The sequence below is a fragment of the Gymnoscopelus braueri genome, assembly GCF_963280865.1.
Source record: "Gymnoscopelus braueri genome assembly, chromosome: 18".
Taxonomy (NCBI): Eukaryota; Metazoa; Chordata; class Actinopteri; order Myctophiformes; family Myctophidae; genus Gymnoscopelus; species Gymnoscopelus braueri.
Genome location: NC_137618.1, coordinates 37,961,938 through 37,977,856, shown reverse-complemented (window position 1 = coordinate 37,977,856; position 15,919 = coordinate 37,961,938). Strand labels below are relative to the sequence as shown.

The 15,919-nt window shown below is 43.1% G+C and overlaps 1 protein-coding gene across 2 annotated transcripts in view; it reads right to left on the bottom strand.

Moving 5' to 3' along the window:
* Nucleotides 1-15,919, bottom strand: part of sema5ba (sema domain, seven thrombospondin repeats (type 1 and type 1-like), transmembrane domain (TM) and short cytoplasmic domain, (semaphorin) 5Ba) — a 227,406-nt gene that overhangs the window by 32,062 nt on the left and 179,425 nt on the right. For both annotated transcript variants that reach the window (XM_080456598.1, XM_080456599.1), the window contains exons 13-16: nt 4,421-4,538; nt 3,674-3,858; nt 2,542-2,685; nt 2,036-2,183 (exon numbers count right to left, since the gene is read on the bottom strand). In XM_080456598.1, coding sequence (XP_080312724.1) covers nt 2,036-2,183; nt 2,542-2,685; nt 3,674-3,858; nt 4,421-4,538 — 595 coding nt within the window. The remainder of the gene's footprint in view (nt 1-2,035; nt 2,184-2,541; nt 2,686-3,673; nt 3,859-4,420; nt 4,539-15,919) is intronic.

Sequence of the window (15,919 nt, the reverse complement as noted above, 5' to 3'; positions counted from 1 at the left end):
TATCTCCCCTGTCAACACCTGCTCTAACTTCTATACAGGGACCTTTCCGTTGTTTCTTAGGCTTTGTTGAGACTAGAGGCAAATCAGATTTGTTTCTCAAATACAATCTTTAGGACTGACTGTCTAAACTGTTCTTTGCAAGTGGTCGGATTTGTGTATTCAGACATCGTTGACCTATCTGCATTGGCTGCTGTGATAACAACGTAACGAAACGCTGTAAGCGTGAGTAAGGCTTCATTTATGCTCTGTCATATATGACGTGTCGCTCGTTGAAAATAGCAGATCAAGTTGACAATGCGTCACGAATGCAATGCATTGTGAGCTTGTAGATCGGCTATTTTCAGCAAATGACACAGTCATTCAGTGACAGGCTTCAGTGACCGAGTGTCCAGACTGAAACACATCAATCCGAGTTTAATCGAATTTCAAACAACCTAGGAATATCATTGCAAAAATCTGTTTCCATGTATTATTATTTTCTGTGTTTTTTTTGTACTGTTCAGACTTGATGAAACCAATCTAATTCCAACCTGGATAGGCCAAATATGGGATTTGGGCTCCCAAACTGAACATAGCCTTCTGTGTTCAGCTCCAACACGCTGAAATGTTCTAAAACTACAGTGACATAGTCTCACTTTGCTGAGATTCTCTGTGGTCTTAGAAGACACGAATGAAAAATGTTGTCATCCATTTATAATTGCAAGAAATATCTGTGTTTGTGCGTGCCTGCATGCGCATGCGCATGTGTGTGCGTGTGCGCGTGCGTGCGTGCGCGTGCGTGCGTGCATATGTGATGTCATAGACCTCCAAATACCATGATAAGGGGTACTGATTGCAGTACCCATTAAGAACCCTGACTTAATCATCAATGTGATCACCTTTAATTTTGCGACTGCTTTTAAGAGAGGATGACAGGATGTTGACTAGCTCTCCTCTCCAGACCTGGAAACTCATGAGGGGTGACCAAAGCTCTGTTGTGGGGTCCGGGGCATGGCTTGATTATCTACCCTGACAAATGTAAGCCTATCAGATTAAAACAGTTTCTGACATAGCAGACTGCAATTCAGTCTACACACACGTCAATTGACAACCCCAAATAATGAAAATATAGGTTTTTTTTTACATTACAGTTAGATTTAATTCTCATTTGTGTTGCCATGACACCAATAGCTCTTTTTTATAACTAGAGAATCAGGAATCAGTGGTGCTAGAACTTTTTCAGGGCAAGGACCCTCGAAATGATATGTATTTGGCCGAGGACCCCCATCACAAAATATTTTGTTCCAGGGACCCCCCTGAAGCAAAGATTTGAGTTAAAAATGTCCGCTTTAAAAGAATATATATTCAAAGATTTGCACACATTTTCACAATTTTTCAAAAATAGCAGATCTACAAGCTCATAGCGCGGCACTCGGTGCCGCGCTATGAGCTTGTATATATGCTATTTTTTAATAGCCAAAGTGAGTAAGGCTTTTTAGCAGGAATAAAACAGGAATGCGTCCATCGGCCTTGCTTGAACCGGAAAAGGGAAAGCTTTAGGTCCTGCGTAACATATTGTTACAGTAGGTTAGGTCTTGTGGTGTTTATTAAGACAGAAATGCAAACAGCACAAGGTATGCCATCATCTTTCTATGAGAGAGGTGAGTTTACCTCCCCCTTTGGCCTCTATAAGGGTCCGTCACCTGTTGTGTGTGGGGCTTTTGGCATCTGCCTGTCATTTCGGAGGTTGGCATGTGGAGTACACTTTTCACAGCATACTGCAGGAACTACTTCTTTCATGGGAGTAGCTAGCTAGTGTGTGTGTGTGTGTGTGTGTGTGTGTGTGTGTGTGTGTGTGTGTGTGTGTGTGTGTGTGTGTGTGTGTGTGTGTGTGTGTGTGTGTGTGTGTGTGTATGTGTGTGTGTGTGTGTGTGTGTGTGTGTGTGTGTGTGTGTGTGTGTGTGTGTGTGTGTGTGTGTGTGTGTGTGTGTGTGTGTGTGTGTGTGTGTGTGTGCGCGTGCGTGTGCGTGCATGCGTGCGTGTGCACATTTCATACCAGTGCACAGCCTGGACAGCTGTTGCCATTCTCACAGGTTCGAACCCTGGAATGGACGCCTCCAGCACACTCCGTGCTGCATTTGGTCCATGAACCCCAGGGGGACCAGAAGATAGGCTGGGGACAGGACACGCCCTCATTGCAGAACCTGGTTTATGGAGAATGGCATAAGTTACTGACCTAGATAAGACAACAAGGCGTATGATGCTGTACTTGGCAGCCAGAGAAAACATCATATAAACAATGTATATTTCAAATATGTGTACTTTACTCCAGCATTGAGTGAAAACCTTATACACTGTACATATAATATGGACACGTTCATCTAGTGATCATATCGTCGCTGTAAGGCGGAAACCCTGAAGTTATTTAGTCATAAGCTCTCACAATAGCTTGTAGATCGCACCAACACTGACAGCAATCAAAGTGAGTATCAAAAGTGTTTGTGTCAAGAATGCTCCGATATCAAAGTAGAACAAAAGTTTGGGTTTGTTCCGTTCTGTCACCTCTCATCTCGACTCGGTCCCACACACACGCGGCCCCCATGCCGTGGCGAGGGGTTGTTACAGGAACGCTGACGGAGCTCGAACCCTGTACCGCACGTGGTGCTGCACTGTCCCCATGACGACCACGGTGTCCAGCCTCCATTCCTAGAGCAAAAGGCAGTTAAAAAGAAAGCATTTATGCCACAAACGTAAAATAGTGCAAAACACGAGGAAATGGTTTTTGCAGTGTGTTATTCTTTCCAACAATGCCATATTTATTAATAAATTGAATCTTTATTAACTGTAGGATCTGTCTAATTCGTGCTTCTGTGACACAGAAGAGCAGACATATGCAAGACACTCAATTTGAACACATTCCTTCAATTTGCTTAAGTGCTTTGTAGCTGGGTATGGCTCTCCTCATGATTTAATTGTCGCTTCCTACAAAGTCACAATTCCATTTCGCTGCATGGGATTAAATCTGGCAGAGCGATCCCAGGTGCCTAAGCTCTTTGTACTATAGCTCTGTGGCTCAAAACCTCTGATTGGCCAATCTCCCCCCGAAGACACAGGTAGCGAGACTCCTTGCGAGGAGGACTGGGATGTCTAATAAAATTTCACTCATTCTTGATCCTCCTCTCATCTTGTCAACGCAGAAATTGTGCCCCAAGGTGGATGTGTCAAAGTGAATGAGGGCATCGCGGCTGCAATGGCAGTGTTTAAAGAATAATGTTAGAAACCCATTTGATTCCCACTCAGGGTAATTTGCAACCATGTCATGACCAACATGCTGAACATTATCTCAGAGGTAATATTCTGTAATAGATGAACTACTGTGGCTTAGAAGAGCAGCACTGACCAGCTTTGACTTTTGAAGTTCTTATTAAATGTAGATGGCAATGACAACGATATGGCAGTGGATAAACCTACATTAAACCCACCTTATCATGCCATCGTGAACATACAATACAATTCAATTCAATTTCAACATAGTTACATGAAAAATATAGTCTTGTCATGTACAGTTTTAGTGGGCATCGGCATTACCTTGCTCACCAACCTTTAAAAAAAAATCTCAATCCCTATATCACAAGTTCTGTGACTTCTTAATACAGTAGGTCCGAATTCATTGTATCATCGTGCGGGACAGTACCTGGAGCAGTTGGACACTTCGATGGTGGGGCCTTCGCAGTTCCTGCCCCCGCACCGCGGGGCGGGGCTGTCGCAGGCTCTGGAGCGACACAGGCAGGAGCTGACCCCGTCCGCCCCGTCGTCGTTGTTGCATGGCTGCCACGGCGCCCACGGTCCGAAGAAACCGTGGGTCGTCTGGTTCCGGAGCTGTAAAACCCCCCAAAAACACATAATTGCTTGATTGCGGACAGAGCAAGAGTGGCACGATGGCCATGAAAGTCAAGTTATAGAAAAACGCCTTTGAGCATTACCGCACCAATCCCCTTGCACGCATTGCAAAGCACAACATTTCTATTCCGAGATGGGACATTTTTTTCAACGAGGGGAAAGATAACCCGACCAAGGCCCCGCCTGCATCAAAGCAATGTTATCGCTAATAGAAAAAAAAGTGTTTTAATCGCAAGTAATGAAGTGCGCGGAAGTTATTTTCTCATAACAAGAAAAATGTGAGGTTTCCAAGGGGCACAGATATAGCCACAGTGTTGTTCTACTGCTGTTCTATTACTTTACACAACAGGGTCATTAATCATCGGCCGTGCCAACAGTTTTGACACAAGACAAACAGCAAACACTGCAGGGCCTCAGGCTTCAAGGATCCCCACAGGAGCGGAGGAGGAGGAGAGGCACACTAGTGCGTCAGACATTCCTGTCGCCGACGGGGTCACAGTTGGGGAGAGGAAACCGGGTGTCCATGCTGCATGGCTCTTACCGGACAGACGGTGATGTTCTGGCTCCACTGGCTCATGTTGGAGCTGTCCTCCAAGGTGGTGCAGCGGCGCTGCTTCAAGTCCCAGCCGCAGTACGGGTCCCTCGCCTCCAGACACAACCTGCAGGGAGGGAGGGAGAGAGAGAGAGAGAGAGAGAGAGAGAGAGAGAGAGAGAGAGAGAGAGAGAGAGAGAGAGAGAGAGAGAGAGAGAGACAGACAGACAGACAGACAGACAGACAGACAGACAGACAGACAGACAGACAGACAGACAGACAGACAGAGGTAGATAGAGAGGAAGAGAGGGGTGGGGGGTAAGAGATTACTTTACCAGTAAACTCCTTACAGCAGGGGTCTTCAACGTTTTTCATGCCTACAGCTGAGAGAAAGATGAAGCAGGGACCCCCTCTATATTGTATAAAATTGTGTCGCAGATGAACTTTATTTTTATTTTTTACTTTGTCTGCTCTTTTTCCCTCTACACCAAACCTCTTTGCCAAAAACAGCCGATCTACAAGCTCACAACGCCTCGCAGCACGAGGCGTTGTGAGCTTGTAGATCTGCTGTTTTTGGCTAAAGTCCTCCTCAGAAAAGGGATGCTAGGATTCAAGTGGTTAAAAAATATCATATCACACAAAGTTTTGGCGGCCCCCCTGTAGTAACTCTGAGGACCCCCTAGGGGTCCCAGACCCCCTGTTGAAGACCCCTGCCTTACAGTGCACCAGCATGACACCACATGGAGACTTGCACCATACAGTATCCAAATAAGCTTACACTCACACAAAATGAAATCAGACTACAGTCTTGTTTCTGCTTTGTGTACAGTGTTTTGCTGCAAACCACCCAACTGACTAATGTGTTGAAATGATTATTAGGAGATTATTGCATTATGCATTATCTGCTCACACCAGTATTTTCCCTCGTCCAGTTTTCTTTTTAATGTGCCAGTTTCTTTGTGTTGTATTTATTTTGTTTGGGGTAGTTTTATATCGTGTTTATACTGTATTTGTATTGTATTGTTTTATCTACCCCTGAGCACAAAATGAAACAAATTCCAATCCAATGTCTCACTGAAATGGTAATACGTTATTGAGTCTTGAATCTTAAACCCCTACTGTATTCCACCCCCCGTTCTTGAATATTACACAGCTCAAACAATCATGAGAATATCATGTTCATGGAAGATTCCAGATTAAAAAAAAATCATTGTGCATTAATAACATGATAGAAAATGTTCTTAGCCTCAGAGCTAATAACACACTTGTGAAGACACCTAAAAAACTATTCTATAAGTAGGATTAGGTGTGCAGAGCTGCATTTAAAAAAGGGTGCACGCACGCATACGCACGCACACGCACGCACACGCACACGCACACACACACACACACACACACACACGTACATACATACACGTACATACATACACGTATATATGATGATTAAAATGGTTATTGCAGTGAGAATGAAAGAGCTTTTTGTGTGTTTTCTTTTTGTCCAGAGGTCCTGAAACAGCAGCCTAATGGGCGTAACTGAAAGGAGCGTTGAAGGGGCTGAGAAGGGTCCTTGATAATAAAATCTCTTTCTTTTTACGCATATAGTTGTAGAGGTATAAGAGAGTTGGCTCTGTGTGGTGCTGAGAGCATGGTGCAAAAACAACAACAACACTGCAGAGCTCAAGACCCTGATGCTATAGATAGGATGGTGTGGAGGTCAGCGATTCCCCAGTTGGTGTTGGCTAGCTGGTCCACACTCGCATCGGTGTTGGTGATTCTCAATGCTCGTTTGATGATTCTCGTGAATGATTTCTTGCTTTTCCCCCGTGATGAAGTTGTACCAGGATCAGTGGTGGGAAAAGTATTCAAATCTTTTACTTAAGTGAAAGTATCAATACTGCAATTTAGACGTACTCTGTTACAAGTAAAAGTCCGGAATTCAAAAATTATTTGAGTAAAAGTACAAAAGTATTGGTATCCAAATGTACTTAAAGTACCAAAAGTAAAAGTACTAAAATGTTTGAAAATCGCGAGCTTGTAGATCGGCTATTTTCAAATAGCCTATGTATAAAATTGTAAAGTAAATACTAAAGTTTTCAAATAATTGTAGTGGAGTAAAAGTGCAATATTTGCCTCTGAGATGTAGTGGAGTAGAAGTAAAAGTACTGAAAATTGGAAATACTCCAGTAAAGTAAAAGTACCTCAAAATTGTACTTAAGTACAGTACTTGAGTAAATGTACTTAGTTACTTTACACCACTGACCAGGATGCAATGTTGAATGTGAGGACTGATTCCATGAGTGACCGGGTATACTACTGTTAAAATGTCTGACATTAAAGCCCTTCAGCCTCCTCAGGAGGAACATACGCCTTTGGGTCTTTTTGGAGTCCCATATCTGCCTGTTGTGTGAAGGAAACTAGGATATTTAACTCATTTAACATGGAAAATACAAGTATGTTCCTGTACCTTTATTCAAAAGTAAGAACATCTCAAGCCTTGACACAACACAACGGTATGAATCAAGCATTTCAAACTTTCAAACATAGTGTGTAGTCAGTCACAAACTATGAGAAAGCCTGAGAGTTTGCAAGTGTGAAAACAACTGAGCTAGACCTGCCTTTTCATGTTGTGAGCGACACGATAAAGAAGCTTGTTGTCTCGTACCAGTTCGGCTCAACTGCTTTTTTTCAGTCACGGCTTGTGAAGTGCACCCCATTCAACTGTTATGACATCCAATAGCTTGTATATCCTATTATCTTGTATATCAGTATTAACACTTAAAAGGTGGTTTACAAAATCAGACTTTCAAAAAAAGTGGAGGGGACATGACCCCCAACCACAGCAATTTTACGCCATGTCTCTCGCTTGCTCATGGGCGCCGGAACGGGCAGAACCATACGTTGCGATTACGCGGCACACATACGGCACACATTCATACTTAAGCCCGCCGCCAGTAAAACACAGCTAGGCTTAATGAGGGCTATTAAATCTGACGCTATTAATGATGGTGCTTAGCACGCATGAGCCTGATACGCATGCCTCAGGTACAAGAGATAAAGACAGTCTGCACAAACATCTCCTTTTCTCCCAATGACTTTGTTTTCTCCATCTCTTCTCCCCTTCAGTGTCTCGCTTCGTCCTCTTTTTTCCGTCATTCCTTCCTCCGTCTCTCTCACCGCTGTGCGTAACCTCTCCCACCTGCTATCATCTGCCTCTCTCGTGTCCTTCGTACTTCTATCCTTTCATCTTCCCTTTCCTCTGTCCTTCTTTCTGATCCAGCTGAGGGGGGTGAAATGGACAGAGACCTTTCCTTTTCTTTTCTGTCCTGGTACGGTTCTGTCTCTGTGTGGTTTATTTGAAAAGCCCTGTAGTGTTTTAGCCTGGGGGGTGTAGAGGAAACATTTAGTGTTGACCCAGCGCTCCATGCCAGCTCTTAGTGTTAGTGGGGAGCCTGAGATCTGCTTAGATATAATAGAAACATTATTGCTTAGTCAGCACACCAGAGGTGACACTCAGAACAAAGAGAGAGAGAGAGAGAAAGGAGAGGAGTGAAATAGACAGAGAGAGAGAGAGAGAGAGAGAGAGAGAGAGAGAGAGAGAGAGAGAGAGAGAGAGAGAAAGGAGAGGAGTGAAATAGACAGAGAAAGAGAGAGGGAGAGAGAGAGAGAGAGAGAGAGAGAGAGAGAGAGAGAGAGGGGGAAAGGGAAAGAGAGAACGAGAAAGAGAGGTATAGGCGTTTGTTTCTCCAGTGACCTCCATAGCAGTAGCTCTGGTGGTGGTGAGAGAGCATCCTGCTAAAAATGTGGCTATGCAAGCATGAAATGGTCACAGCTAACCCCTCTTCATGTGCAATTTTAATTAAGCGTCGGTGCAATTGCGGCAATTGGCTTGCACTCCGGAGTGATTGCCGGTGCAGACGAAACAATAATCATAACCGTTCGCAAATTCACAGTCCAGTGAACCTTACAGCCCATTCAGAAAGACAGAAGGAGGAGCGGGCTGTCATTTTTGGCTCAAGGTCAGCCATGTTGCATGTGTCATGGTGACACAATGTCTCTAAGCGTTGGCACGGCTGGATTCTCATTCGCTCACCACATTGGGTTCACGTGCAAGCAAAACAAACAACATTTCCACGCCACTCACTATTGACCACAATCGCTATCATAGAAGCCATGCTAAGTGGCACAATTATCATGAGAGGAATTCATGGAGGGGGAAACTATTCTATAGGAGAAGGGGGAAGTGGAGGGGGCTAATTTGAGGGCTAATTAGCAGCAGGTAAATAGTGCCAGGAGGCCGTCTGGCGGGACAGGCGATAGACAAAAGGTCCGTTTAGTCCTGGATTTAGCCCCGTTTGCATTAATTAAAGTAGCCCAGAAATGCTGCCCTGCGAAAAAGAGGAGTCTACGGTCGGACCCAGCCATGCGCTAAGCTCTTAAGACCGGGAAAATGTACTGGCTTGAAAGAAAACGCTGAGCAGACAGTTTGATTGCCGTACCGGATGGATGGTGCTTTATGGAGAAATAGAGGGCACGCTCACATACAGTACGATTTACAATTTAGGCCATTTAGCAGACATTCTCATCCAGAGCGACTTGCAAAGTTATCGTCGGAGTACATACTTGGAATTTCGGAACAATTAACCGTTACATGCATTTGAATAGTGTAACTAGCAACTATCCAAAAGGCAGCAATAAGTGTTAAAAGGAATGAGGAGTGTTAGGGTACATGTACTCAAGTACTGTACGTAAGTACAATTTTGAGGTACTTTTACTTTACTGGAGTATTTCCAATTTGCAATACTTTTACTTCTACTCCACTACATCTCAGAGGCAAATTTTTCACTTTTACTCCACAACAATTATTTGAAAACTTGGTTGCTAGTTACTTTGTAGATTTTGATTATTATTACATAACCATTTCAGCCCTGTTTAAACTATTTGAAAATAGTCGATCTACAAGCTCACAACGCGTCACTTTGCGACGCGTTGTGAGCTTGTAGATCTGCTATTTTCAAAGGATTTGTATACATTTTATATATTTTATTTGAAAACTTGTGAAATGGGACCTTCTGCATGAGTACCTTTATCTTTGGTACTTTAAGTACATGTTGGTACCAATACTTATGTACTTTTACTCAAGTACATTTTGAATTCCGGTCTTTTACTTGTAACAGAGTATTTCCACATTGCAGTATTGGTACTTTTACTTAAGTAAAACATGTTTTCCACCACTGCCCACAGTGTTAGCTGATCTAAGTGTGTGTGTGGGGGGGGGGGGGAACAGGTGAAGGGTTGGATCATGTCCTGAGGGTTAAGGGGATGCCATGCTGTCTGATTGCCTTGTAAGTCATGACCGCCCATCCAGAAAACGGCAGTGAAAGGAACGCAAAATGAGACGTGACGACGTATAGGGAGGCTGAAGACCGGCCGTGGCATTCTGGATTAGGCTGGGTCAAACCCAGGCATTTTAGCTACAACTCTGACCTTTCTGCAGCACGGGAAAAAACACCAGCTCGATGCACTTTGTGCCTTCCTATTCTGACACGCCGTCAAAATAGGAAGAATTTAACCCATTTAGACCGGGAACGCATCTGTGTCATTTTTTATTATTTCTTTGGCTATTCCAAAAATAGCAGATCTACAAGCTCATAGCTCGGCACCGAGTGCCACGCTATGAGCTTGTAGATCTGCTATTTTTGAAAAAATCGTGAAAGTTTGTGCTTCTGGGGGATTCTATAAATGTCTTCTAAATCCTTTTTTTTTTTAAAAACGTGTGTTTCTATATCAGTGGTTCTCAAACTTTTTCATGTCAAGGACCCCCAAAATTATGTTTTTGCCCGCGGACCCCCCATCTCAAAATATTTTGTAACAGGGACCCCCAGAAGCAAAGATTTGAGTAAAAAAAATCCCTTTAAACTATATATATATTCAAATATGTGCACAAATGTTGACGATAAAAAAAATAAAAAGCAGATCCACCTCTCGTAGCGCGGCACCGAGTGCCGCGCTATGAGCTTGTATATCTGCTATTTTTGAATAGCCAAAGAAATTTTAAAAAATGACACAGATGCGTTCCCGGATTGAATGGGTTAAAAAGGGGTTTGCTGCAAAAAAAAATCCATTAGAGAGACAGTGGAGGTGTGTGGAGAGAGAGAGGCTGCGTTGCAGTGAGCTGGATGATGGAAAGAGAGCAGCTTTAGCTCCATTCTGTAACAGACGCTGCACAGAGCTGTCGACTGGGACAGGTGGCTGAGTCTGCTGATCCAGGGGAATTTGGGGAGGGGATCTGCAGTGTGTGAGCATGCAAAATGTGTGTGTGTGTGTGTGTGTGTGTGTGTGTGTGTGTGTGTGTGTGTGTGTGTGTGTGTGTGTGTGTGTGTGTGTGTGTGTGTGTGTGTGTGTGTGTGTGTGTGTGTGTGTGTGTGTGTGTGTGTGTGTGTGTACTGTACAATTTTGAGGTATTTGTACTTTACTTGAGTATTTCCAATTTCCAATACTTTTACTTCTACTCCACTACATCTCAGAGGCAAATATTGTACTTTTACTCCACTTACAATTATTTGAAAACTTTAGTTACTGGTTACTTTTCAGATATATGATATTATAAAAGATACATTAACCACTTTAGCCCTATTTTATACCTAGGCTATTTGAAAATAGCCGATCTACAAGTGAGCTTGTAGATCGGCTATTTTCAAATATTTTAGTACTTTTACTTTTGGTACTTTAAATCAGAGGTCTTCAACAGGGGGTCCGCGACCCCTAGGGGGTCCGTGGAGGTACTGCAGGGGGTCCGCGAAATTGTTGCTAGATTAGATAAAAAAAATATATAACTACAAAAAAAGTTAGTTTTCAAAAATGTCCATTTGTCTTCAAATATTTATGTTTAAAATAAATCATGATTCTGTCCATTTTGAATAGCTTCTATACATGATTATTGTGCATTTGACAGATTCTTGATAGTATTGACATTGGTTCTCAGTTAATAAGGTATGTTTATAAATGGCAGTGGTACGGACACCCTACTCACTGTACCTTGTAATGTACATGTATGTTTAAAATAAAAGCATGAATATTAATCTGTCTATTATTTGAATAAATTAGTATTGAATGAACAATAACATGGTATGTTTATATGAAACAACATTTTATACAATATATGTTGTAGCCCCCCCACCCTACGCGGTAGGGCAATGTTATTCTGGTGGCCCGCGGGCCAAATCCGGCCCCAGCGGAGCTTTCTTGTGGTCCCTGGAACATATTCCATGTTCCAATGTCAAATTAAATGCAAATATTTTTTTCTAGATGGGTTGTTGTACAGGATGAACAGTTTTTTTCATTATTTTTGAGCACCTGGGTAATAAGAGCACAAGCTCATATGATGTGTTTGAAGTGGATGAAGATGGAGAAGATGGAAGATGGAAAAAGTCCACACAAAACTAACACATACACGCTAGTGGGTGCATAAGGAGAATAATTTATTTGGTGTAATTAACAACATCCACTCTTGATGGATGAACTGCACTAAAATCCCCTGTTGGGCTCCTTTATGTTGATTAATTTTGTGTGGATTTTGTCCATCTTCCATCTTCTCCATCTTCTTCATCCACTTCAAACACATCATATGAGCTTGTGCTCTTATCACCTGGGTGCTCAAAACTAATGGAAAAAAAATGTCATTAATACGAGACACTTCTATGCCAGGGACCCGTGCAAAGAACACACTGACATATCTACTTCCTATTTTAAGGACTGACACAGAAATGTTCCTATCAAACAGCAAAATGCATGAATGCAGTATGAAGCAGGCCCTAATAAGTTACCATAATGGACATAATGTGTCCATTATTTTATTTTGTTGTCCATTTATTTTGTTGTCACGGTTTTGTGGCCCCTGACTTCAAGTCATTTTACAATTGTGCCCCCCTGCCTATTCTAGTTGAATATCCCTGAGGTAGGGGGTCCCTGCTCCATCTCCCCATCAGTTTGGGGGTCCCTGGCCTGAAAACGTTGAAGACCCCCGCTTTAAATACATTTTGATGCCAATACGTAATGCGTACAGTACTGTGTGTGTGTGTGTGTGTGTGTGTGTGTGTGTGTGTGTGTGTGTGTGTGTGTGTGTGTGTGTGTGTGTGTGTGTGTGTGTGTGTGTGTGTGTGTGTGTGTGTGTGCGTGCGCGTGCGTGCGTGTGCGTGTGTGTGTGTGTGTGTGTGTGTGTGTACTGTACAATTTTGAGGTATTTGTACTTTACTTGAGTATTTCCAATTTCCAATACTTTTACTTCTACTCCACTACATCTCAGAGGCAAATATTGTACTTTTACTCCACTTACAATTATTTGAAAACTTTAGTTACTGGTTACTTTTCAGATATAAATTATGATATTATAAAAGATACATTAACCACTTTAGCCCTATTTTATACCTAGGCTATTTGAAAATAGCCGATCTACAAGTGAGCTTGTAGATCGGCTATTTTCAAATATTTTAGTACTTTTACTTTTGGTACTTTAAATCAGAGGTCTTCAACAGGGGGTCCGCGACCCCTAGGGGGTCCGTGGAGGTACTGCAGGGGGTCCGCGAAATTGTTGCTAGATTAGATAAAAAAATATATAACTACAAAAGAAGTTAGTTTTCAAAAATGTCCATTTGTCTTCAAATATTTATGTTTAAAATAAATCATGATTCTGTCCATTTGAATAGCTTCTATACATGATTATTGTGCATTTGACAGATTCTTGATAGTATTGACATTGGTTCTCAGTTAATAAGGTATGTTTATAAATGCAGTGGTACGGACACCCTACTCACTGTACCTTGTAATGTACATGTATGTTTAAAATAAAAGCATGAATATTAATCTGTCTATTATTTGAATAAATTAGTATTGAATGAACAATAACATGGTATGTTTATATGAAACAACATTTTTATACAATATATGTTGTAGCCCCCCCACCCTACGCGGTAGGGCAATGTTATTCTGGTGGCCCGCGGGCCAAATCCGGCCCCAGCGGAGCTTTCTTGTGGTCCCTGGAACATATTCCATGTTCCAATGTCAAATTAAATGCAAATAATTTTTTCTAGATGGGTTGTTGTACAGGATGAACAGTTTTTTTCATTATTTTTGAGCACCTGGGTAATAAGAGCACAAGCTCATATGATGTGTTTGAAGTGGATGAGATGGAGAAGATGGAAGATGGAAAAAGTCCACACAAAACTAACACATACACGCTAGTGGGTGCATAAGGAGAATAATTTATGTTGTAATTAACAACATCCACTCTTGATGGATGAACTGCACTAAAATCCCCTGTTGGGCTCCTTTATGTTGATTAGTTTTGTGTGGATTTTGTCCATCTTCCATCTTCTCCATCTTCTTCATCCACTTCAAACACATCATATGAGCTTGTGCTCTTATCACCTGGGTGCTCAAAACTAATGGAAAAAAAATGTCATTAATACGAGACACTTCTATGCCAGGGACCCGTGCAAAGAACACACTGACATATCTACTTCCTATTTTAAGGACTGACACAGAAATGTTCCTATCAAACAGCAAAATGCATGAATGCAGTATGAAGCAGGCCCTAATAAGTTACCATAATGGACATAATGTGTCCATTATTTTATTTTGTTGTCCATTTATTTTGTTGTCACGGTTTTGTGGCCCCTGACTTCAAGTCATTTTACAATTGTGGCCCCCTGCCTATTCTAGTTGAATATCCCTGAGGTAGGGGGTCCCTGCTCCATCTCCCCATCAGTTTGGGGGTCCCTGGCCTGAAAACGTTGAAGACCCCTGCTTTAAATACATTTTGATGCCAATACGTAATGCGTACAGTACTGTGTGTGTGTGTGTGTGTGTGTGTGTGTGTGTGTGTGTGTGTGTGTGTGTGTGTGTGTGTGTGTGTGTGTGTGTGCGTGTGCGTGCGCGTGTGTGTGTGTGTGTGTGTGTGACGTGTGCATAAAAAAGTGTGTCTTTTGGTGATACCCTTGAATTTGTGCATATACTGTATAAGGGCGTGTCTCTGCGCGGCGGGTAGCCTGGCGTGGCGGCGGGGAGAGAGAGAGAGAAAGAGAGTGAGAACCAGGGGAACAGTTTTTGACAACTCAGCTGGGCCGCATCGGCCGCGATGTTTAATTCAGCAGCCCGGTGGCACGCTACATCAAAACAGAGCAGCCACTCAACAAGGCCTGTTAAATTTTAAACAGAGCGAGGGGCAAAAAAACCACCAGCCCATAAAACAATATGTCTGAACGACCGACATAGGGAGATAAATCTACTGCTTCCCCTCTTGCATGGGGCGTAATGGACATTTTAAAAGGGATTGTGAACGCTGTCAGAAACCATTGTCCTCCTTTTACTGCGGGCTCTTTAACAAGCGGATATAAAAACAATTGCTCACCTTCGGCTTTAATGGCAAGTCATCAGCAGATAATGACAAACATAACCGGCGGAGAGGCTAATTCATGAATTGAAATTGTCACTCGTTAATGGTTGACATCGTGTGCATATACGTTGTCTGGGTATGTCTGAAAAGCTGTGAGGCCGTTGCACACAGAAGTCTGCATGCAGTAGCAGCAGTAGCGTTGCTCCCACAGGCTTTGCGACTCAAACAGCCATTTCTCCCGAGACCAGCGGTGACAGGATCTCGCTCTGTGTGCTTTTTCCCGAGAGGACAGAGGCTATAGTCCCTAGAGCTTGTATCCCTTGTTTCGGCGGACCGGAATGATCTAGTAGGAGGGCTACCCATGATAAATCTGGAACACAAATACGTCTTCCTGGCGCGTCATGCTAATATATCCAATTAGCCCCCCAGCTGGGGCCAGGCCGATGACTGATGGCATTGGGTCCAGACACCCAGAGAGACAGTAAAGAAATGGCAGACTGCCAGCACAATGCTTGCTTTACTATATTTTCATTATTATTATTATTATTATATGTAGGACACGTACATAACCAGCTTGTGACCTCACATCATGTCACCAGAGCAGAGCATGGAAGGGAACAAACAGGTGGCCGGAAAAGAAAGCCCATAGACATGCGCCATGTTGATGGCAGATAGATGACACGACGACAGTGAGGGAGAGGTGGGACAAAGTCAACAGTGGGAAGGCAAGCAAATAAAAAGAAAGCACAGAGACGGTGGGGTAAATAGATGGGGCCGTGTATAAAACAAGAGACAATGAGTTAGGGACCGGGGGGGGGCACACACACAGGACACTGGCCCCCCCGGTCTCTTTGTCACTCCGTCTCTCTTTTACGAGCGCCCTGAAATGGGAGCGTTGTATATGTTTGACTTTGTCAGCATCTGGGGATTTTGGGAGGGAGGGAGGTTGGTGGCGAGTCAGGTTAAGACGTAGTGCCTGCTCACATCAAGGTTGAAAGAAAAGGCTAGCGGAGGGGGGGGGGGGGGGGGGGGTGCAGGAGAGTGAGTGTGAAATGGCCATGCGGGGGTTTGGCCCGAACAAAGACTGTAATAAAAGCAACAGCATTCTGCGCTAGTAA